This window comes from Erithacus rubecula (genome assembly GCF_903797595.1).
Source record: "Erithacus rubecula genome assembly, chromosome: 4".
In the NCBI taxonomy this organism is placed as follows: Eukaryota; Metazoa; Chordata; class Aves; order Passeriformes; family Muscicapidae; genus Erithacus; species Erithacus rubecula.
The window spans coordinates 55,154,266-55,178,516 of record NC_136686.1 but is presented as its reverse complement, the minus strand read 5'-3'; the positions used below and the strand labels follow the sequence as shown (position 1 = coordinate 55,178,516).

Here is a 24,251-nt window from a genome sequence, read left to right as displayed (position 1 = left end):
CCCACTTGTCAGTAACACGTTATGAAAGAAAGTAGCTGGTATATGACAATAGTATGCATATATTTATGAGATCTATTTCTCAGCATAGATACAGATTGATCTCATAAATAATTATAAAACCTTTTCTGTGTTAAGTTTTATGTACTTGGATGGCTCTATGAACTGGTGATAAAACAATGCTTTCTCACCTAGAGAATGGTAATTAACTGCTAGGATTTTTCTTCCTATCTAGCCAGTGGTTTTCAATGTGCAGTCTGCAAACCACTTGAGGTCCATAACCATTTCAAAGGATTCTGTGAAAGTTATCTAATAAAAGCAGGCCAACTGTCAGTAGGCTTAAATACTCTACTCAGGGGTCCACATCTCCACTGAAAAAATTTGAGGGGGTCTGCAAATTGAAAAAAGTTAGGAAACCATGTTAGGGACATGATCAGTAGTAAAGCAATCTTGAAACTGTCATGCACATGCTTAAGTTTCTACACAATTTGACCCATTGAAGTCAACAAGGACTGTGTTAAGCAAGAAAGTAGTATTTGTTGGGCTGTGTTCCTTATTCATGTGATTATTCAACAAATGCTGCTCTTGACGAAATTCAAGCATGTGATAAATTTTTAAACAAACATACAAAGAGAGTACAGTTTTTTTCATGTCTCCTGCTCCAAAAAGTAGCAATTGCAACATATAAACTGGCAGAGAGCTCTTTATTTCCTCATATTTTTTATATTAGCCAACAGCAACTTTTTCAAAGCAAGGAATAAATTTCTTACTTATCACAACATAATATTCTAATCACAGAGTGTATTGTATTCATTCAACAGTACACTAAATTCTCTTAAATATTTTTGCAATAAGTTTCTGCTGAATGAGAAAGAAAAGATAACTAAAGTCCCTTACCATTTTGTTGTGACAAAATTGCCAAAGTACTAGCAGCTGCCTGAAACACTTCTTTTGAAGAGGAGTGCATCAGCATGGAGAGCATCACTGCTCTGTCTATTGGGAACCTTTCAGAGAGAAACAAATCACTGCACATTGACTGTATTTATATTGACAGCAGTTACTTCATAATTGCAGTTCAGTTTCTTAAAAAGGTATTATGTAACATAATGAAAATTTCAGGTAATTGCTCTTGGTTTCTAATGTTTCCAGTGCTGACAGAAAACCCTTTGTAACCAATGCAACTTTGTCTAGTCTGAGCCTCTCTGAATTCCTTGGAACCATGCTTTCCAAAGGAGGACCTGAGGTCCAGAAAGGGGGTATGAACAGGCTTACAAAACTTGAGTGACTAAAATTTTAAGGACCTCTGAGAAATAGTTTAATTAAAATGGAAATCTGTGTCTTATCCATGCCTAGTAGATTCTCCCTAATGAGGCAGCATTCTCTCTACAATGCCTTTTCATCTGATTTGTGGGAAAATGAGCCCTGCTTTTCTACACTCCTCACATGCTAGGTATCTTAATCTTGTCTATATTCGCAATTCTTACATTTTTTATCCCTGTTGCAACTGAAGACGCAATTCCTTATGAACTGCAAAAATCAGCTCTAATAGGCTGTGCTCTGACCCTTTCTGAAAACACTAGTAGATTTTCCTGAGTCAAGGTTAACATACTTTGGAAGAAACTTTCCCAGGTGTGGTTGATCATCATGCATTTAATCTACTACAAAACTAAAAATAAAAATGAAAAACCAAATGGCTTAATAACAGGCATTCATTTCTTTCATTTCCAAAAATCCAGTTTAAGACAACACTGACTGATTATCTCCGTCTCCAATCTTCTCATGAAGGTTGCGCTGATACAGAAAGAGATTTTTCAAAGCCCAGCACGCAGCCTCCTAAATATAAACCAAGACAAAAATATTATGAAAATCTATCTTTAAAAGATTAAAAACATATGAAAAAATGTAAATAGCTTGACTGCTTTTCAGTTCACAAAAGAGGTACAAGGTACTTTAGGTAGAAATAGAACAAAATGTACACTGCCACATTCTTTAAAGCACAAATAGGCCCGAGTTACAAACAAATCTTATTATTTGATTTGCATTTTGATATCTATTTTAGGCCAAGATTAATTCTTCTGCTGATGGGCCTCTGTTTAGCTGTTGGTTACAGAGGAGGTATGTAAACAGCAATCTTTGCATGGCCAAAGTTTCAGATACAAGCCTCAGCTTAACTACCTACATTTGATCCAAAGAAAACTAAAACTTCTTGAGATGAACAAAGAAAGGCAAGAAAGGTAAGATTTACTGTAAATCTAATCCAGACATTAAGACCTCTTTTTGCTTGGGGATATAGATGAGAAAAGTATGTCTTTAAACATTTTATTCAATACATAACACAGTCTTTCCATATTCCCATCATCCACAATCTCTCACCAGCACATCTGTATTTTTTCGATGCAGTTCTAATGCTCTGTAACAAGCTTCCAACCAGCACAACTTTTCTTCCTCCTCCTCTTCCTTTCTTTCCTCCAAGTCCCGGTTTAAGAATATTGTTTCAGCTTGAAATATAAAATATTTACAATAAATTCTTATGTGAAAACAAAACATGCATGTCTTAACCTTTCTGTAGTCATGGTGGCACTCACAATGGCAATGTGCAAAAATCAGTGGGAAGAAAAGCCTTTTCTGGGAAGAGAGAAATCTTTTTGACATAAACTCTGAGACAGACTTGAAAAAATGCCTTCAAGATGATAAAGAGAGTTAAAAACTTAAGTGTAGTGTAGTAAATGAGTCACATAGTTACAGATCAGTCTAGGCTCTGGCTCTGAAAAGACCTGCATGTACCTCTTTTTGCTGTGTACTTATGTACAGAATACTACAGACATGAAATATAATGAATAATTTGCATAGAACCACATATTACAGAGCCATCTACACTCTGAAGCAATGCCATTAAAAAACAAAATGCAAATTGCAGTTGCTAAGAGAGAAATATCTGATCCCAGAAAGTACAACAGAATTTGAAATATATAATTTTCTACCTGTGATTTTTCAGCAATTAAGGGAAAGAGACACCAACACTGAGTTTAATATCTGAGGCATTATGGAACGTGTACTGATTTCTAATCTGTATTATTTTGGGGGCTCTAACATAGCATTTCTACTGACTTTTATATGTAGCAGTTACTCAAGGACAAAGAAGATCAGATTCCTAGCTTTTTTACCACTAGCTAACTAATTTCTGTCTGAACTGTACTTGAGGAAGAGTTTACATCTCTTAATTGATTTCAGAACTCGACTACAAGCATTGATTTTGTGTTGCTATCAACTGCCACAACACAAGTATTTCCATACCTGGCAAACACAACATCAAATTAGTGTTGTTATCACTGGAGACTTTATGTTAAGAAGGGATTATCCAAAACTTGTCTATGAATAAAAAGTTTGCTCTATTCAGATCTGTCAACATAACTTACCACCTTTGAACACTGTGCAGATGTTGGCATATGATATGAACACACTCTTATCACAGTGAAACAGCAAACTGTAATAATGCAGGAAATTCAGCTTTGTTGAAGCTGCCCTGAGGCTTTTGTGTTAAAGAATTGGAGTTTGAATCTACTACAGGAAATTACTAGAATGAAAAAATTAACAAGTAGACAGAGATTTACTCACTTAGAAGAGCTAAACAACTGAGGGCTGCTGCTTGTAACTTTGCATTTCCAGGATATGTTGTAACAGCTTTCACAATGACTTCTGGAACCTTATGTAATACAAGGATATTGAAAAAATTTCCTGAAATCAGATAAGATATCAAATTAATACAACATATATCTTGAGCTTCACATGCATTTAACATTATTTCCTCAGCACACATTGCACAAACTTTGTACTAAATGTTGTTTTTCTTATTACAGAGCTTGACACACCAAAATTTTATTTGTGGAAAGAAGAGGTTAAGGATAAAGAAAACAAACAGTTGGGATCTATGCTCTCTGTGGGCCTTTTTAATTTTTTTTTTTCCCCAAGAGGCAGAGGCTTAATGCAAAATGAAACACACAATGTCATCAAAATAAGAAAAATACTGTTGGCATATCACTTACAGACTTCCTGCCCAGGAAGCAAATGCAATCCTGGTCCTGAATTCCTGCAATGATTTGATTTATCTTATGACACAAGTAATTTAACCCTAGTTTACTCTGTTTTTGCCCTCCTCATTAAATAAATCAAGACCAGCATTATAAATACAGAATAGATTCCTTCTGAAACAGAATAAAGCCTCTGGATAATAAATAGATTTAAAGCATAACAATTATTATAGGTTGTACAATATTTTGCAGTATAGACTGAATAGAAGGCACTCTCCAAAAAGCAAGAAAATTCAAATAATTTCCTTGTTTGGAAACATCATGCAGAAAACAATAGATCAGTACTCACTTTGTCAAATATGGTTTGATAGCTATGGTTTCTATTTTGATATCAAATTTCATTTAAACCTTGATTAGCAAAAATGAGAATCAGAGTAGTAATGTGGAAGATCAGTTGTGTGGTCATGTTATGTCAGTATTGCTGTTTCTTAACATATTTTAATGGAAAAGATATGTTTGTGTAAATGCATTACTTAGCCAAAGAAATTAATAAACCTAGGCTATGTGATGAGGAATTCTGTTGGACTTGTGGCTGGCCAAACAGGTAGGAGCCAGGTAAAATTCCAAAGAGAGTCAGATTTAGGATAGTCATTACCAGATTAGCAAGAATGCCTGATGGTGATTTTGGAAACTAGTAGATGCTGACTTCACCATTTCACTGACAGTTAACATGGGTTTAGGAAGACAGAATTATTATCAGAATAATCTGTAAGGAAACACTGGCTATACGTATGAAAATCTTCCAGACTATTTCCAGGAGCACCTAACAATTTCACATCTGTTCCCATAACTGTGTGGTGCTGTGAACACCTCTTCCATAACTCTACTACAGTAGCTCTTTATTAAGATGAGGGGTTCAAAGAAGAAATGGATCTTGTGGCTGCTTTTCTGCCAGTCTTCATTGTTGGTCAGCATAACCACACAGCAATCATCTGACTGAAAAAACCAAGCTGGTTGCACTTATGGCAAGATTAAGACCTGTCAACCAAGTTGCTGTGTCCCCACAAGTGCTTGGTTTCCCTGCCAATCTTCAGTTAGCCTTGCACAGCAAACCATTCAAGGCTAGCACCACCTCCTGCCAAAAAAACCCTGCAATTACCAGTTCAGCAGCCATCACATTTTTTTAAAAATCATATCTGGCTTTCTGAAAGGGAATGGGAAGTTGCTCTGGACTGCACTCAGGTCTGATCAGTATTTTCTGCCATATCTGTGTGAAGAAGTGGAAACAGATGGTGAAAAGATGGGACCAACTTTATTATGGGAGTCATGCACCAGTACCAGCATCTGCGGTAGCTTCAGGCCACCACCTGCAAAAATTGGGAAGTCTAATTCTTGAAGAAGAACCAGCCATGGAGTGAGGGCTGCTCAGGCAGCTGTCTACAGTGGCTTTGTATGCAGCAGGGGGAAAAACATATTTATTTTCATTTGAACTTCCTACTATGTGGTTTTTGGCAAGTGCTCAAATGGATTTATTAGTGTGAGAACAAAACTGCTAAGAGGCACAACATTTTGCCACTGACATAATTTCTCTTGATGTGACACCAGCCCATTTTAGCCCAGACAACCAAAGCACTTTTGCCCAAGTCAAGGCAAGTTCAGAAGCCAGTGATTCATTCACTGTTGCAGCACAGGAAGGCCCCAAGACAGGCATCATCAGTGTCAGGAATGCAGCACAGGTCTCTGAAGATAAATGCATAGCAAGGAGGAAAACTACAGTTTTAGAGAACACTTTTCAACTAATTCTGTAGCACCAGTTGTTTCTCACACATTCATTCACCACTAGCACTTCAAAAAATGAAATCTCTAAGTAATTTTCTTCTTTTACTATAGTAACTTCATACAGAATTGGACCTACTGATTTTCCATTCTCCCATTGTGCTTCTCACCCTTTTTTATCTCATTATTTCCCCCTAACTTGAGTCCTTTATGGCAGCTGCTTATTGTTACTTATATTTACCACATAAGGACACCATATTGACTGTGGCCAGGGTTTTGCATTATTAGACATAAGGATCTATGCACCATCCTGAGGATTTATTGGAATAGCAGTTGCTGCCTGTAAACACTCCCAGTGAACTCCAACTCTTACACAGTCAGAAAAAGCTGACTCTATATAAACAACTCTGTGAACTTACCCAATGTAAGCTTGTGCAACAAACAGCAACTCACTTCCTGAACTGTTTCACTACTGGGGAAACTTTTCATCATTTCCACTATAACATTGTAGCAGCGAACATTTCCCGACATGAGCACTTCAACATTGCTGGCTAAAGAAAGAAAAAGAAACAAAAACTGCTTCTTAAGAGAGAGAGAAAAAATTCTCTGGTTTCTTATTCAGACTTCAGTTAAACACATTTATTTAGAGAACTGTGACTGTAATTTTTAACCTTGCATCTTGAAAGAAAGGTGGCTTTATTTCTTGACATGGCATAAAAGACATTTGGAAATTATTCATTAAAACCTAGAGAATGGTAGTTAAGTGCTAAGATTTTTCTTCCTATCTAGCCAGTGCTTTTCAATGTGTAGTCAAAATCCAGATTAAAATTTCTGGCTTTCTCTGTTTCTGTATCAGGCCATGCAACAGAAACCTCCTCCCAATCTTAGGCAGCTTTTTTCTTAAATGTGAACAGTTTTATAATTACTATAGAAATCTTATAAATGGTGTTTCAAATGTGACTGTGATCAAGTGAACATTTTGCAGTATTTCAATAATATTCCCAGGGGCATAGAATTAAGAAATAATTTAGAATTTTTTTTTCTCATAAAATTGATTCTGTAGTAATTTATTTGATTTAATAATGTATTTCTGAACTTTCCTTCTTTTTTAAGGGGATAAGTTAGGAAGTTATTATTTTCATATAAATGAGTTCTACTGTATATCTGTTGTGTACTGAGGGTACTGAAATATTCACCTAATGTTCCTGCAATATTTTGAAAGCCATTGCACACCCTGTATTCCACAGAATCACAGAAGGTTGATGTTGGAAGCAACAGCTAAAAGGTCACAGTGTCCAACCCACATGTTCAAGCAGGGCTGCCTACAACAGGTTGTCCAGATGGCTTCTGAGTATTTCCAAGGATGGAAACTTCACAGCCCCTCCAAGGAAACTGTGCCAGAGCTTGGTGACTCTCACCCTGTTTACTGTTTATTACTCAGGCCATATACAGAAACCAACAGGACAAGCATGTGAGTCCATACAAAGACAGAATGTATCCATTCCAACTGAGGACAGAATGACCCCAGAGAGTAATTTCAGGCAAAGCAGCAACATGGCAGATAAAACACATATGAATAGCATATGAAATATGAAAGCATCCTTGTAGTATTTCTATACAGGGTATGAGACAGAATATAAACCCAAGAAATTTTGGCCAAAATCCTGGTCCAAATTCATGAAAGGGAGCCCTGTCACCAACTCCAAGGGATTCTGCATTACTCTACTGAGGTCTATGTATTTTCTTAATTTTTCTTTCAACAGCTTGGCTTCCCTGGATACAACATAAGAGAAATATTCAAACAGTGTTATTAAAGGTAATTACCCTTTTTAAAAGAGCAGCAAATCTTTAAAATAATACATCTCTAAATTAAATAATGACAACCTACTGGATGAAAAAGCAAGCTCTGAGTGGGAAGCATTTCTGAAGCACTCTATCTGATAATGAAGGAGGGTACCTTTCACAATGATTTAATATGACAGCAATTTATCATGTCATTCTCAACTGAAAACACACGTTCCACAAGACAGTACTGCATCACTCCACAGTTAGTTATGATTTCAAAGGTAATACTTATGAATATAGTAAAATAGTCAGATGATTCCAAAATTGATCACTATGGAGACAGCAGAATGAACTGCATGTTGCAATTTGCAAGATCCAAGCAATGGCACATCTGCAAGGAGTCACTGTTTCCCAGAACAAGTTAGACAAAAAGAACAGATCTCATTTAATCATAACTACCAAAACTTGGTGATTTAGGTTCTCTCAACAACTGATGACGAGATCTGAGCACAGCTGGTTTAGAGTTAGGTAAATTTCCTCTTGAGGTGACTGTTTCTCCCAACCAAAGAGACCTCAAGCTTGGCTAGCTCCCCATGCCTCCCATTTAGATGAGTAACATTCTGTGATCCACCACTCCACTTTGAAGGACAGTCAGCAGCAAAGCATGTTTCTCATGCCAGAAATACTACTGAGATTTAAGAGTTCTTGTACAGCACTGGAATAAATCCTTATCGTACAATTTCTTATGACATGAGTCAGAACCAATTCTAAGTATGTATAAATGAAAAAAGGCAGAGTGAGGTACTCATTCACAACAGAGACTTGAACTTCAGTTTATGGGGAGACATTTTGCTACTGGGTAAGTTACAGTGCATACTTACCCTGAATTATTTTCTCCATGGTAGCCTTAAAGGAATATATTTTGTTGATTATTGAGGGATGTCACCAACCAAAAGTATGAATACCAGATTGGAACATTCATGTGTAAGTAGTGTCTGTTCCTCTGGCTATTTTCAATCTTTCAATATTAGAAATGAGATTATTCAATACCTACTTTAGAGCAGGCCTTTTTCATGCCTTCTCATGTTACACTTTAACTATTTACTGTTTTGAATAGGACTTAAAAGCTGTCATCCTCTTCCCTCAAAAACAGCAGCAACTTCTGGGCTAGGGTAAAATTATTTCTGACTCAAGGAGCACTAAACTTTTCAAACACAAACTGGAACAGCAAGAATTTTAAGAAACAGGAACTAGATAGCTTGGAGTGTGATGTAATGTGGGACACTTCAGTCTAGTTCTTGTTCAGTAGGCATTCATGGGGCCAGCACAGGTCCTATAGAGCCAGATGAGATGCATGAGCAAGACTTAGTAAATAAGTAAATGTGTAAGTAAACACATTTGCAGGAGGTTCAGCCTCCTGCATTACACCCCTCATGAAAGCCAGGGAGAGCAGAATCCTGCTTTATGCTTCCCAAAATTTGTCAGCAGGAAGCTGACAAAAGCTGCCTCTGTGTCAGCAAGATTAGATTGCTGTCAACAAATTGACACAAATCATGGAACACCTTTCTCAGGATCTGATTTTGCATATAATAGGGACTGCTGCTACCAGAAGGAAAGAGATAACAAAGATATTTTCTTCCAGTCTTACTGCACAACAGTTAAAGACACTGTAAGACTCCCACACACACAGTGCTACCAATGCTCACCATTGCAACCACCACTGAATGACCACACCAGGTGTCTGAACTCAAATATCTTTTCCCAGGCCTGGCCACTGAATTTGTGTGGGCAATTTTCTCTTTGTGGGACAGACTTTGCCAAGAATATTCTTTATCTGTGACCTGAACTCATTGAAGATTTATTTAGTCAATAAATATATCTTCTTTTTCAAGTAATAAAAGATAACAGGGCAGGGTCTTGAACTTCAGTCACTGCAACCATGATAAGTATCTTTGCTACCACTTATTCCAAGTGGAAGAAAGTATTTTTCTGTTATTTAGGAGAGATTTTTGCTTTTAATGGTTAAATATAAAAAATACCCCCCCACCAAAAAAAAAAAAAAAAAAAAGAAAAAAGAAAGAAAGAAAAAAGATTTTCCAATGAAAACAGGAAGGTGATTTTCTGGCAACTCCCAACCAATTCTCAATGATTTTTTGTAATCACACAATGATTACTTTTTGCAATCACAGAAAGCATGGGCTGATGCACACTGTGGGAGAAAAGGAATTGAAAATAACTTCAAATACTCACGTGGACCAGCTAAGGAATGTAATGAATAAAGTGCAGGAAGAATCACCTCTTCTTTCTCTGGAAACTCCTTAAATACTTTCAGTATGATCATATGATCTTTGCTTTCAACAAATTCAGTCAGCTGCTCTTCTGTAACTAAATTGAAAGGCAAGAGATACAGTATGTTTTGAGGAAATAGTTCTTATCCTGGTACATCCTGAGAAAAGACAAATGTTTTTATCAAGTTTCCTTATATTTATTTTCTATATTTCACAGAAAGTAAAGTACTCTCCATGTACATTCATGATTATGGCTTTTTTAAAAAACTGAGCTACCTTATAAACACCTTTTTCTAGCTTACACTTTATGTAATTGAGTTCTGACTTTTAAATGCTACCTTGTGAATCTGTATTTTAGAAGTCTTTTAGCCTATTGCACAGAATTTCCACAGATAGTCCAAACCAAGGCAGTATGTAAGTGAGGGAAAAGCTAAGCATACAGTGAGGAAAAAAAAAATATAAGGGAATGCCATTTCACATGCTCTGATTTTATTTAATTTTTCCTTTTTTTTTTTTTTTTAATAATGAACTTTTTTTTTTTTTTATCATAAAGTCATGCTTTAATATCATACCTTAATGGCTTAAGGTTTTTCTCTTGCTGGCCCCTGTTATTCATACTGACATAGCTGTGTGGCTGTGCAATGAGCCAGATAAGGGAACTGACCCAGGATGAGAAAGAGCACCTTTTAAACTTCACAAGCAGAATTGTTTCCTGAATCTGGGTTCAAGATAAGGTTATGCAAACATCCACATAACAAAAACTGACAAGGTGGCTCAGAGGTGGAGAAAATGAGGCAGGAATAGCCTAGGAATTTGTCATATTGGTGCTGCCATCAAGAAGAAGGTATGCAGGGCTGCACCTGCAGCCAGATCTGTGAAAATCTGGCACTTATAAAAGCATGCACAGAAAACAGAAGTTCAGACTTAAGAGCAGACTGAAGAGAAAATACACCAGGGCAAAAGTATTTAAGCACAGGAAAAGGAACAGAGAAGATAATTTCAAGCACACATGTGGCAGAAAGACTTAAAGAAGCAACACAGAATGGTGCCAAGAAGAACCAATCTGAAGAACTGAAGACTATCTTTGAAGCAAAGGAGTACAGCAGAGCAACAGAATTTCTCAAGATTTATTTTGAATCAAGAAATTAAATTCCAAGCAAGGGGACTTCTGGCAGTAACATGCACAGTTCCTGATATTTCTGCAAAAATTCAACACACAGTGACTTACTTTCTCAGAATAAATGGAATATTGTATGGTCACATGGTCATCTTTTAACATTGTCAGGGGAAAAAGCAGAACCAAGTAATTTTGTCAAGTACAAACATTTTGCTTGATATTAGAACTGTTCATATTATTAAAATTTACCAGTCTTTAAATGCATAATCCTGGTTTTGAGAATTAAAATCAAATGTCACTATTCTTTATTCTAGTTACTGACCAATGTTAAATCCATCTTTTCAATTAACTCTGGAGTTAGTAATGAAGGGACATTTTATTTTTTTTTAAGATATCATATTCACTGCTCTAAATTATAGAATTTGTGGTATCACTTGGAAAGTTTATTTTGTCCTAGCTCATTTAAGAACAGACATAATCCACAAACCAATACAGAATGCAAAATTAATTTACTGCATTTAAATTAATATTTGTCATCCCTCCCAATCTATACATTTTTCTAATGTCAATAACTACAAGATAAAATACCTTTCTCAAAAAGTTTGTGTAACGCTTTACATCCATGCTGCTGGATCTCTTCATTTTTAGGGAAGGTGTGCATGGCATTAAATATTAAGGAAAACACATCCACCTCTTCTTCCAAGAGCAGGAAAGCAATTATGTCTGAACAGCAGAAGAGATTACATGTTGCACTGATTATTTCTCAACATTTTCACTGAAACATTATAAATCAAAAATTCTTTAATACTGTCCTTAAGTTTATTCTGACAGTTTAAATTCAACTTTGTATAACCCATGAAAAAGTTCACTCTTAAGGGAGTATTTTACAATAGCACTGGTGTTCTAAATCTTTACCACCAAAAGACAGTTCACACCTACCTTGAAAAAAAGGTGCAAAATAATGCTCTTATTATTTTGTATATAAGTATAAATGAGAAGTGACTTCATGGAGCAAAACAGAGAGAAAAATCCAGTCTGCCATATGCAGTCACACATTTCATATCAGCTCTGTGTTTTAAAGGTTTAGATGAAATAGGAAAGTAAAGCTTACAATACCTGACATGAGGAGTAGATTTAATGCTTTTAGTCCTATTACTGAAAGATTTATATTTCCTTTGTGGACTGTAAGCATTTTAAGAATCTGCCTAAAAATTAAAGAAAAAAAAATGGAAAAAAAGAGTTACAGCTAAAGAAACATTGACACACAAATTTTTATCAAACATATACTTTGAAAACAGAAGTAGTTACAGAAATTAGCAAAACCTTAAAAAACTCTCAAATATTAAAAAAACACATTTTATTTCAGTTTCTCTTTTTTCAAGTTACAAATGAAGCAATATTGCAATTTCAACTATTAATTGATAATTAGTTGATAATTTTAATGTACTCATAGTTCATTAGCTGATCTGTAATTTATCCAACTGACTTTAATTTTTAGTCAGTTATGTAAATTAATTGTGCAGAGTCCTTTAGGAGGTGGTTATTCCCCAGAGTACCAAGGAGTGTGGAGAGCACAGCACTGCTCTGTTTGCAGCAAGAGCTCAGTTACACTGACCAACCAAGGGTTTGCTGGAAGAGAAGCAGCAGTTTCCCAGCTGAACAACTTGAACAGCATCTTGGTGAACTCTACCCTACGTTTCAGCCCTACAGCACTTACATGATACTGGACCAATCACTAAGAAGAAACATTTCCTAGACTGCCAGCTGCATACTCTGTTCTGACTTGTTAAACAGAGAGAGTCAAACAATGCCAAGTACTGCAAAATTCAGGTCGTGCATCAAACTGGGTGCTTAAAAATCAGTAGATATTTTTAACACACTTCACTCACTATCTGTAACCCTAAACATCTGTAACATCTCTTCAAAAAAATAAAACTGTAAAAGCATTGATTTCACACTGAATGAAGCATCTCAAAATGGGGGAGGGGAACAGTAATTAAAAACTAAATTAAGATGCATAGACTTACACACAAAAAACTAAATAAACTTTTTTTTTACTTTATTTTAGAGAGCTTGATTCTGCAATTTTAATAATCAAATGTGAATCTGTGCATATATAACATGTATAAAATAAATAAAAATAGATTGTGCAGTAGTTAGTGATATTTTAGTTGATATTCTTGACCTGTCTTGTAAAACATAAGCAGCACTAGAAATTTCATCTAACTTTCATATCCCAGCTCTGGCAGTGATGTTGTTTGCCTTGCTGAAGCCTAAATTTATAAGATGGAATGAATGTATCACTGTTTTCCCTCCATACTATGATGCTGCTAGTTTCCCTCTTCTCATTGTAGCACTAGTGTTGTAGCTATGATGACCAAAGTAGACACAAGAGGCAAAATCTGATGAGAGGTAGAACATCAGTTATAGGTATAACATCAATTTTCTATATTTACCTTTAGAGAATTCCCTCCCATATAGCCTCCCATTTCAAGAAGAAGGATGTAAACCTTTCTAAACTTCTTCTGCTGCAGGAAAGTTTAACATAAGAGATTACAAAATATCTCAAGAAGTCTATCTAAGCTTGTGGAAAGAATGCAAACACACTGAAGGAAATTCTCTTCATTTCTCTTCAGAACATTAAATTATTTATTACACCATCTGTCAAAAACACCTAAATCTTTAGCAAATTACCATTTGTAAACATAACTGCAGTGTAGTCAACTTGGATTATAGCTGAGAGACAAAAGAAAGAAATGCTGTTTCTAGTTTAATATTCCTATTCTCCTGAAATAGTTACACACACAAAAGGAAAAATCTGAAAAAAAAAATGACCTTTTCTTCTCTATTGTAACAGTTTCCTGCCTTGCTGTAAACAGCAGGGATTCATTATGGCGTTGATTCACTGCAATTCTAACACAATCCATGCTCAAGGAACATGAGACATAATTTAGCTGGCTTGCTTTGCCTCTGGCACTGACAGAAATGCCTGAGCCCACTCCTCCACTAAGTCTCTCCACAGCAAGGAAAACTGTCAGCATGTCAGACAGGGATACACAGTTGGCTGAAATACTGGTACTGAGAAGGAATCATGTACAGCAATGCTATCATCAGATCTTTAGTGAAGTTTGAGTTTGAAAAGGATGCTTTGTTAACTGCACACGCTGCGTGGGCGCTGAGGAGGCTGTGGGAAAGATCAGCTCCAGAAAGTAATTTTTCTGGGACCTGAGAAAGAGCAGCAGTATCTCCAGCTCTCAGGATAACTTTCAGTCAATTAACAAGCTTTTAAGTGTCCAAAATAATTATAACTAGAATGTGCAGCTTCAGCTCAGTTATTTCTTGCTCATGAAAAGCAACCCAAATCACTTTTGATTTCCAACGAAAACTGACAACACATCTTTCAAGACAGTTCATTCCCTTACTGACCATGTATTCTAGCCACTATAAAACAAATAAACAAACCCCCCCCAAAATCAAAATGCATCTTCATGCTATTTTTCAATAGCAACCTTCCCAAGGAAGGGTGTGGAGGGGACTGTGGAGGCAGATTCAGGGGTTATAAGCTGTAGGTGCTTGCTGCTGCCATTATCAGCCCTGAGAGCAGCAATCTGCCCAAGAGGGACAGCACCTAACCAAGCTCCCAAACCAACCCCCACGTGCATCACGCCTACATCTACAATTAGCATTTGTGCTATTGGGCAACAATTCAGTCAACCCATGTGGGTTCATCCCATCTAACCACAGACATCCAGAAAACACTTGCTTAGGCTTCCTTTGATGACAGCTGATGGACAAGAGCTGAGCAAGTCCAAACCACAGTTTGCTCCTTTTACTAAAAAGAGAACAAACCATCCTTTCTGAAGATAACTGTATCCACTGAATTCACACATAGTTAGGTGATCAGTGTAAATACTTACCTTTAAGACAATAACAACAGGTGTGACAAAACCTCCTCTTCTTGATTTACAGTACTTTAGGTTTGTGGATACAATGTCTCACATTTGAAAAAACACACACGAACATCCAGGTAATACTGCCTCTGCCAAAAAAGCTTACTTAGGATGTTTTTGGGTTTTTTTTTAATGTGTAAGTGGAATTTCCTATATTTCACTTTGGGCCTTTTGCTTCTCATTCCTTCACTGTCACTAAAAAAGATCTGGCTCAATCTCCTTTACTTTCTGCACTAGGTACTTAAATACATGGATAAGATCCCTATTTGTGCATGCCACATTCCGAAAGCTGAAGAAATGCACAAAAATGCTGATATAATAATTTTATATATTTCATTGCATAAATACTGCCAAAATCACCAAACATTCTGGCAAACTCTTTCTATACAAAATACTTACTGGTGAACACCCAGTACTTCCCAGTCCTTCCCAACATCCTTAGGAGCTATGTTTTGTAGAGTACTTGGACAAATTTCTATTAATTTGCAAAGAAGCGACCAGCCCATCTGTAAAACAAAAATGCAGCTATTTTAGAATGGATATTCTGCTTAGAACTTGTACATTGTCTTCTAATATTCTTGACTTTTGCAAGATAGCTGTTCTGTTACCTAGCTAAATCAGTAAGGAAAAGTTAATTAATGCAAGACAAATGGCATTGAAAGTTAAAACATGGAAGTAAAACATATGTTAATGATTCTGACTGCATTGCTTGCAGGAATACATCATTCTCAATCTGCTTCATCACTGCTTGACAATAAAGGGCACAAAGTTTAATGAGTTGCTGACAGAAACATATGATGTGCTCCACAGTATGTTATCACTGGCCAGGACAAACCCCTGCACTATTACAGGTGGTTCACCTTTAATGAAAAATGTGTGTTTTCATAAGAACTTGCCATTTAATTGCAAATCATAAGGATAGAGTATAGGTTTTTAAAGCACTTCAATGTTTTAAATGGGGATGAGATACATAAACAATTACCATTCATTTCATATTCTTGCCATCAACATTCAGTACTGTGTGCTTTCAAAATGTAAGGAATGCAGCAGAAGTTTTGAGATCATAAGGAGTGAAAGACAACTAAACCCAATGTATTTGTTCTTAATAACTACCTGTTCCATCTTATGCAAACTCTTTGACTTTCAAACGTCTGTAAATAATGCCAAAAAGCTAAAAATGCTCCTCTTTGATCTTCTGTATTGGAGAAATCTGCTGTCTTATGAATGTTTACAGGCTGATATGACTGAATAGGCTGCAGTGAGGAAGCAGTAAGCAAAATCTGTACAAAGAAATAACTGATGAAAGAAAATCCCTCTGTATTGAAAGAAAATCAGTGAACTGTGAAATGTCAAAAGTCAAGATGAAGCAGATTTTACAGAAAGGAATTATAACAAGGCATGTGAGTTTCCTTGAACCTATAAGTAAATAAAAAAGTGGAAGCAGGCCTCTATGCTTTTAGAGTCAAGGCAGAAGATAATATGTCACAAAGGCTCTATGCATAACTGGATCACTTTTTTACAGAAGAGTTACATAAAGCAAAGAGGTCAAGACAGGACAGCCAACAACAGGAATGTAAATGGCTACCTCCAAAGAGTTTAACAGCAAAGTTCATACAAAGTGCATGATCCCTAACCCTGCAATCAGTAAGACTAGAGACATGGAATTACAAGTCTGGTAATGTAGAGTCAGCCACACGAACAGCACAAGTTTGAATCTAGACAGCTTTCTTGACAGCTTTGTAGAGTGTGCAAAAGGTGATGTAGCTCCCTGGGGACTGGAATTCTGCTTTTGTCTTTCACAAACTTGGGTGCAGTGTGAGCACAGCCCATACATGCAGTACTTTTGTTTCTGTTTCAGTTTAGATCTGCAGAGACAAACGTTTTAAGCCAATTACAACCCTAACGTCTGCAGATTGAGTTTGATTGTGAGTCAATTTCCATGCACTTCTCTTCCTTGAACAGCAAGCTGCCTTGCCCTATATGACACTACAAATCACTTACTATGGACATTCAGGCTGGTCTGTATAACTGAGCCCTAAGTGTAGGTACAATGAATAGTCCTAGTAACCATCAGTCCAAGATGAGGATATGTAATTCCTTAGCTTTCCAAGCACATATTCCAAGCACAACAGAGTTTATTGCTGACAGTCAATCAGGTACAAATTTCAAAACCATTGTAGAGGTGACTATTAATTGATAAACTTAGAAAACATTTTTAGAAGTCCCACTTTATAAAAGCATCCTAACTGTTCTTATAAAATTTAGAATCTGATGAAAACTTGCTTAATTACTTTAGAAAATTCCTTTCTGTATTAACTGTTTCTGATTAATTTTATATTCCCATTGAACATTTTTCTTTGGACTGTTAGGACTCCAAGTACCAACAAACATTAATCAGAACTGTGGATCCAGAGAAGACCAATGGAAACATCTGACCTGCTGATATTTGGTCTATTTTACAATGTTAAAATCACAACCTGAGACAACAAAGAGCTTAGTAGCTGTTTGATATTTAAGTAAGAAAGCAAGGATCTTTTAAATAATAGAAATCCCAAAGGTCACAGGAAAGGGAAATAAAGGAAAGAGATCCTTATAAAGATGTAAACAAGTCCTTACATACAGAAAAAGTTGGCAGCAGCACTGAAAGTCATTATATTTAAACCAGACCTTTTTTGTTGCTAGCATGAATTCATTTATATTACATTAGGGCCCACCATCTACGTAAGACAATACAGCTATGCTGACTGTTCTTTACTCAAGAACACTCATATTTTGCTCTAGAGTTTCTAAGCTACTCCAACCATCGTCAGAGAAACTGCAGAAAACTGCTCTATTTACTTAAAGACATGTATCTTACTTATAGGAACTACTAGCTTTCCACACCAGTACCTTCCTAATTTCTGAAGGAGCCTGCAGGGTTTATGCCTGCAGTCTGACTTGGGCCAGTACTTGCAATATTGATCTACTGGGCAAATGAACCCTGTACAAGTTAGTGGAACAGCAGCAATCCACAATGCTTTGTAACCAGTTAAGGAAGGGAGGTAAAGAAAATTCTCATTTCAGGTATGTTTCTGACTGTATTTATTCTCTTCTATGAGTAGATATTTTTAAAATGCCAACAGTAAAAGGAGGATGATTAATTATTTATTCAATAAAAAAATCCTCTAATAGTGCAAAGAGACTGCACTGAAATCAGGACCTCACTACTTTGCCACTGCTGTGAAGTGAGAATTTATTCACAAAGATTACAAACAAATAGCAGTGAATGAAGCAAGAAGACAGCTCTACTTACATAGTGTGCATGTTTGTAAACATCACATCTGAATGTGAAAGAAGAGCTGCCCAAAACATTTTGTGAGGGATGGGATTTGAGCTTTGCACTGGCTACGAATTTTCCACTGCAACACAACATAATAATGCAAAGGAGATCCAGAGCTGCTAAACTGAAACACTGTATGACTGCAAATGTAGGCAGGTAGAAGATTAAAATTAACTTTCAAATTCTGCATTAGAATGAGGTATTTTATGAGAGTTAAAATTAAAATTAACCACTATATTCCATATGCATTTCTGAGAGTCTTGTGCTATCATTTCACACCAACTTCTTGTTGTGACTGATGTTTTACTTCCATGTTTTCACTTCTGGGCAGAGCTTTTATAAACTGTTATATATCTTAAGTGCTTTATCTTGAAAACAATTGCTGATTCATATAGCTGTATTTGTTAAGAAGCACAATCAAATAGTAAAATAAGTAAAACCTTAAGACACTGAACAAATATTTAGTCTTCAAAGAAAACCCAAAGTCACTGTTATTTCAGATTAATCACTACAGGTATACAATTTCATACTTAATCTGGATTTTGGGTTTTTGACCTCTAGCTAAGATCTAGTACACAGAAAAATCCCCAAACTCCAAAGATTAAAATATATTATTATTTAAAAGGCATTTGCTTTATAATTCATGTTTAGCCTTCCAGCTGAATTGAAAAATCCCCAAAACATGCCCAAAATATTGTAACCATATAAACGGGCTTAATAATAATAAAAACCCAAACAAGTGATATGCAGAGAAATCTGGATGTTATAAACATCCTCTATGCATAGCATAGTCAGAAGTTTAATATATGCCTGCCAGGAAGGAGCTGTTTCATATGACAAGTCTGGCAGCTGTACCATAGGTAAAACATCAAATTATGCAAGTGCCACACCTAGTCCAAATGGGCCAACGTTAAATTACAGGAGCAGGCAGGCATAACCTTAAATTGCAGAACTTACTCTTAGCTAAAATATTCCCCCCACCTTTAAAAAAACTGTGCTAACACAAGTCTCAAGGATACGGCTACATATATATGGATTCACAGTACAAAATCCTGCTTTTCAGAAGTTTGTCTAACTATGGCAGAATTCAATATGGACTCGTCAAAATTATATTAGATAACTTTACTGGTAATTTAGAACCCTACAATTACACAGCATTCATGTGGCTCTATTTTTATTTTCTATTTCGCCTCCTTCTGCCGGTAAAAACAGAGACGCAGCCAGTGGCGCCTGCAGTAAGTTGGAACGCTTGGTCCCTTTAAATGCCAGCGGTGACAGCGCCCTTCTACATTTCGGAACACTTCATGAAGCGGCCCAGGAGACACACAGCAAGTTAAGGAAAAATCAACAAGCGGAACAAGAACTTTTATCCCGGGAAGCGGCCCCGTCCCGCCCGGCCCTGACCTGCTGCACGCCCGCCGCTCCCGGGTACAGATCCACCACCAGCAGCAGGGGCACGTGCACGTTTTTGCCGCTGAAGAGCCGGGGAGCTGTGAGGGGACAGAGACACACAGAGACTGCGTTAGCGACCGGAGAAGGGCGGCACAGGGCACGGCAAGGCAGGGCAGGGCAGGGCGCTCACCGCTCTGCCGGGCCGCCAGCTCCAGCAGGTCGCTCAGGGTCTGCACCAGCGTCTCCAGCCGCTTCCTCTCCTGGACGTTTTGGAGCCGAACGACCAGCTTCCTCAGGGCTTGTTCCTCCCCCGCCACTGCCTCCCCGTCCTCGGGGCCGCCGCTGGCCATGGCCGAGCCGCTGCCCTCTCCGTGCCCATCCGCCGCTCGGCGGGACGCGCAGGGCCGGGCTGGGCGCGGGCCTGTCCCGCCGCAATGCCGCCGCCCGCCGGCCTCACCCGGCCCTCCCGAGCCGCCCCCGCCGCGGCCTCCGGCCCCTCCCCCGGCGCGGCTCCATGGACACGGCCGAGGCCCGGCCCCGGTACGCCCTGGGGAACGCCCGCGGGCGGCTCCCCTCACAGTGATTGACGAAACTGCTGCCCAATGGAGCTGCCGAGAGGGACCCGGGGCCGCCCAGCACTGCCTCGGTGTATAAACCGGCCGGCGGCCAGCATGGGGTGGGTGGGTTTGGTGGGGGTGAGGGTGTGTGACCGTGTGCGATGTCTGCACTCAGGTAGTCTGTCCCTGAAAGGCTGCGCTCTGTGCAAGGGTGTGGAGTTGAGCCTTGGAAGAAGTGAGGGCTGAGGTGAAGGTGTTTTAAGATTTCATTTCCATCTCTAATTGCCCTACTCTAATTTGTTTGGCAATAAACTAATTTGCCGCAGTTGAGTCTGTTTTGCCTGTAATGGTGATTAGTGGGTGAGCTCTCCCTGTCCTTATCTTGACCCATGAGCCTTTTGCTCTGTTTTCTCTCCCGCCTCTAGATAAGGAGGTGGTTAGAGTGTGGCTTTGCTGAGAAGCTGGTTTCCAGATGGGGTCAGCCCACCACAGTCCTTTTTGGCCTCCACCACATTACTCTAGCCTGAAACCACACATGCCTGAGATCTTCAGTGTGTGTCATCTACCCACCTTGCTTGTAAATATTGTGTAGTTGAAGTCTCTGTGCTTGTTCCAGCTCACAGCTGGCTCAAAGTCCTGGATCACTTGTAGCTCCTTCAGTAAATAATTTGTTGCAATTGTAGATTCCTCAGCTAGACAGCTTGATCCTGAGTTAATGTTTCTTCTTCTTTGCACTTATGTTGGCAAAGAATAAAAAACTGTGCTAGTGTTTCTGAGGTTCCTGAATAAATACAGGAGCTACCATCTAGAGATCAGGTACCTCTCAGGTATCAATCTTGCACCATATCTCCCAAGGTTCATTCCTCTGCAGGTAGCAGTTCTCTGGAGTGCTGGTTGGAGAGGATGTCAGCTTCTGCTAAGTCTCTGGAAGTCTGATAGAGTTTGACAAAAGTCTTCTGAAGCATATTAATTAGTTAGACAACAGGAGAATGGAAAGAATGAGGTAGTCTTGGCAAGCATTTATATTGTAGTTTTTCTGGATTTTTCTAGGAAAATCCAGTGAAGATATATTAATATATCTTCCCCAGAATGAATGGGGAGAATGGGTTCAAATTCAAAGACAATAAGTTTACATTCAATACTAGGGAAAAATTATTAGCTGTAGGGGTGGCAAGGCACAGTCTTCCTGGGGAAAAAATGGATGTCCCATCCCTGGGGATGCTCAAGTCCAGGTTGGATGGGGCTCTGAGCAACCTGGTCTAGTGGAAAGTATCCTGGCCCACAGAAGAAAGATCAGAATGAGGTGGTTTTCAAGGTCCCCTTCCAACCCAAACCACTGCATGATCTGTAGAATGATTAGAAGTTGTGACTGACCTATCTTGTATTGATGTCTGGCAGGAAAATTGAGCTCTGATAGTAAAGTGTAGTTGTCTGAATGTCATTCCTACCAGAGCATGAGAAAAGGCAAAGGACTTTATCTCTGGAGCACCTCTTAAATGTTTTTCTGCTCTGGAAGTTTTATATATTTCTGACCTCTTTCTAATGCTCCATCAGTGAGTGTGGATGACTTACCATGAAGACTACAACAAAGGGTTCCATATCTTTAACTAATTGTTCTTTTTTTGTTGGGTCTCAGTGTTCTCTGTCTGCTGCAGCATGTTGTTATATGTACATCATTTGAAAAGACTGTACAGGGTCACAGAATTAACTGGATTGGAGAAGAACCTTTGAGATCATTGAGTCCAACCTATGACTAACACCTAGACAACTAGACCATGGCACTAAATGTCACATTAAGTCTTCTTTTCTAAACACCTCCAAAGACAGAGACTCCATTTCTTTTTGGCCACAGGCTATAACTCCATATCATAGTTTTCTGGTTTGACACAACAATTTCTTTGGCCTCATTATCTAGTGAATAATGCATATTGCTATATTTTCTTGAAATCAGTGTTATGTTATGTATGAATGGAGGATGTATTGACCCTTCCAGAAGCTAAGTGAACACAATGTTAGATTTGAGTCTGAAGACCCACAAAAACGTTTTTTGTCTGTGTTATGGCCCACATCTAAGGTTCATCGCATTTCTAGGATTTGTTTTAGGAATGAAATCCAGGTTGAAGCTCTAGGCTGATTTGGTTTTTAAAGGGGCAATTTTTGCCTTTTATTCTCAGTCATCTCTAATGTCTCTTCTGAAAATAATTTTCTTGTCTTGGGCCCATTGTCCCCTCTTGGCTACATACATTTTCATGAAATTTTCTACTTCATGTTTTAGTTCAGTCTGTCCTTGATATATTAGCCATCTCTAATTGGCTTTGCTATCAGCTGTGTAGCAGGTCCCTCATTTCTTCACCTTTCCTAGCTTTGGTGTTGACACTGATTTAGATGCTTTATGGTGCTTATAGGATGAGATATTAGGATGCAGAGAGAGATTCTGGGTCAGCTGTGAAAGGAATGTATGTTGCAATGTGATAAAAGTACATTTCAGAACTGAAACTTCATCTTTTTGACAGGAGAGGGAGGCTGTGTACAAGGAAAGACTGTAGGCTGTTGTTTCTGCATTGCTGGGAAGAAAAGTGTTTTTCTGGAACAGTTCTTTTCCCTGGATCATTGCTAGTTCATTTGGGCTTTTTGGGGGTGGAACTCTCTTTGGATTTTCTTTCTGTTTGGTTTTCTTGAGGGGAATGTATGTGAGAATGAGTTTAGGTTTTTGTGGGGGAGGTTCTGAATGGGTTTTTGTTTGGTTTTGTCTTCTGAGAGGTGTTTTTGTTGTTTGTTCATCTTTTTTTGTTTTTTCCCCCCTCTTCCTGCTTTCCCATTTTTTTATTTGCAGTGCTTTACACCACCTGGTGAGGCTGCAGAGGCTGTGTTATGTATTGCCTGGGGACTCTCCTTTGCCATCTATTTCTGACAGAGAGTAATGTCAGTCAGGTACATTTTTTCATATTCAGTTTTGTCTCATCATGCTTCCCTTAGAGAGGAGAATGAAAATTTAATTACATGAGACTTTATAACCACCTTTTTTTTTTGGTTTTCAAATCTGCTTTGAAGAGCCCATGCATATTTATCACTGAAGGCATAATACTCTGAATAAATATTCTCTCCAGTGTTATATCCCCGTTCTGTGTGTTTTAACCCTGCAGCTGGAGAGGGGGTGGTGTTAATTTGAATGACAGAAGGTGCTCAGACAGAGCCTGTTCAAAAGTGATATGACAGTTATTTGATTCATCCTGGACAAAATGCTGATAAATGGTCCATCTGCTTTTATGTTTAACCAGCAGGGGCTCTGTGGTGTTAATGAATTCATTGCTTCAGAAAACAGTGGCAGAGCAGGTATTCTACCTCGACCTTTTCAGCTCTCATTTTAGCTATAAGGGATTTAAATTTTAAAAAGATTAAGTACTGTCCATAGGCTCATACTTATTCACTGCTCTCTGTATGTGAAGATACATCATCTTCACAGCTTCCAAATGGATGGGCTTGGCCAGGCACTCTCTTTGCTGGGTAGGAAACTGGCTGATGGCTGGGCCCAGAGAGTGGTGGTGAGTGGTGATACATCCAGGTGGTGGCTGGTCACAAGTGATGTTCCCCAGGAATTAGTATTTGGACCATTAGACCATTTGTTTAATAGCTTTATCAATGATCTGGATGAGGTGATCAAGTGTTTCCTGTCAGTTTGTGTCAGGTTGGCATCAAAGTGGAAGTGTTGCTCTGGTGGACAGTAGGAAGGCTCTGCAGAGGACACTGGACAAGCTGGACAGGATTGATGGGCCAGGAAAATCATATGAGGTTCCACAAGGTCAAGTGCTGAGTCCTGCACCTTGGTCTCAACAACCCCTCAATAATGGAATGCTGAAGGCTGGGGCAGAGTGGTTGGAAATCTACCCAATGGTAAAGAAGCTGGGGGTGCTGGTCAACAGCTGAACATGAGCCAGTGTGTGCCCAAGTGGCCAAGAAGGCCAATGGCATCCTGGCCTGGATCAGAAATACTGTGACCAGCAGGACCAGGGCAGTGATTGCCCTGTACTCAGCACTGGTGAGG

The 24,251-nt window shown here is 38.3% G+C and overlaps 1 protein-coding gene across 1 annotated transcript in view; it reads right to left on the bottom strand.

Moving 5' to 3' along the window:
- The window catches only part of LRRK2 (leucine rich repeat kinase 2), a 61,661-nt gene extending 41,449 nt beyond the window's left edge, over positions 1-20,212 (bottom strand). Inside the window, exons 1-11 of the mRNA XM_079304576.1 lie at positions 19,843-20,212; positions 19,665-19,750; positions 15,341-15,447; positions 12,108-12,196; positions 11,580-11,714; positions 9,837-9,971; positions 6,221-6,352; positions 3,613-3,732; positions 2,371-2,495; positions 1,751-1,830; positions 895-1,001 (exon numbers count right to left, since the gene is read on the bottom strand). Of these exons, the coding sequence (XP_079160702.1) occupies positions 895-1,001; positions 1,751-1,830; positions 2,371-2,495; positions 3,613-3,732; positions 6,221-6,352; positions 9,837-9,971; positions 11,580-11,714; positions 12,108-12,196; positions 15,341-15,447; positions 19,665-19,750; positions 19,843-20,002 (1,276 nt within the window). The 5' untranslated portion in view covers positions 20,003-20,212. The remainder of the gene's footprint in view (positions 1-894; positions 1,002-1,750; positions 1,831-2,370; positions 2,496-3,612; positions 3,733-6,220; positions 6,353-9,836; positions 9,972-11,579; positions 11,715-12,107; positions 12,197-15,340; positions 15,448-19,664; positions 19,751-19,842) is intronic.
- Positions 20,213-24,251: the final 4,039 nt, after the last annotated feature.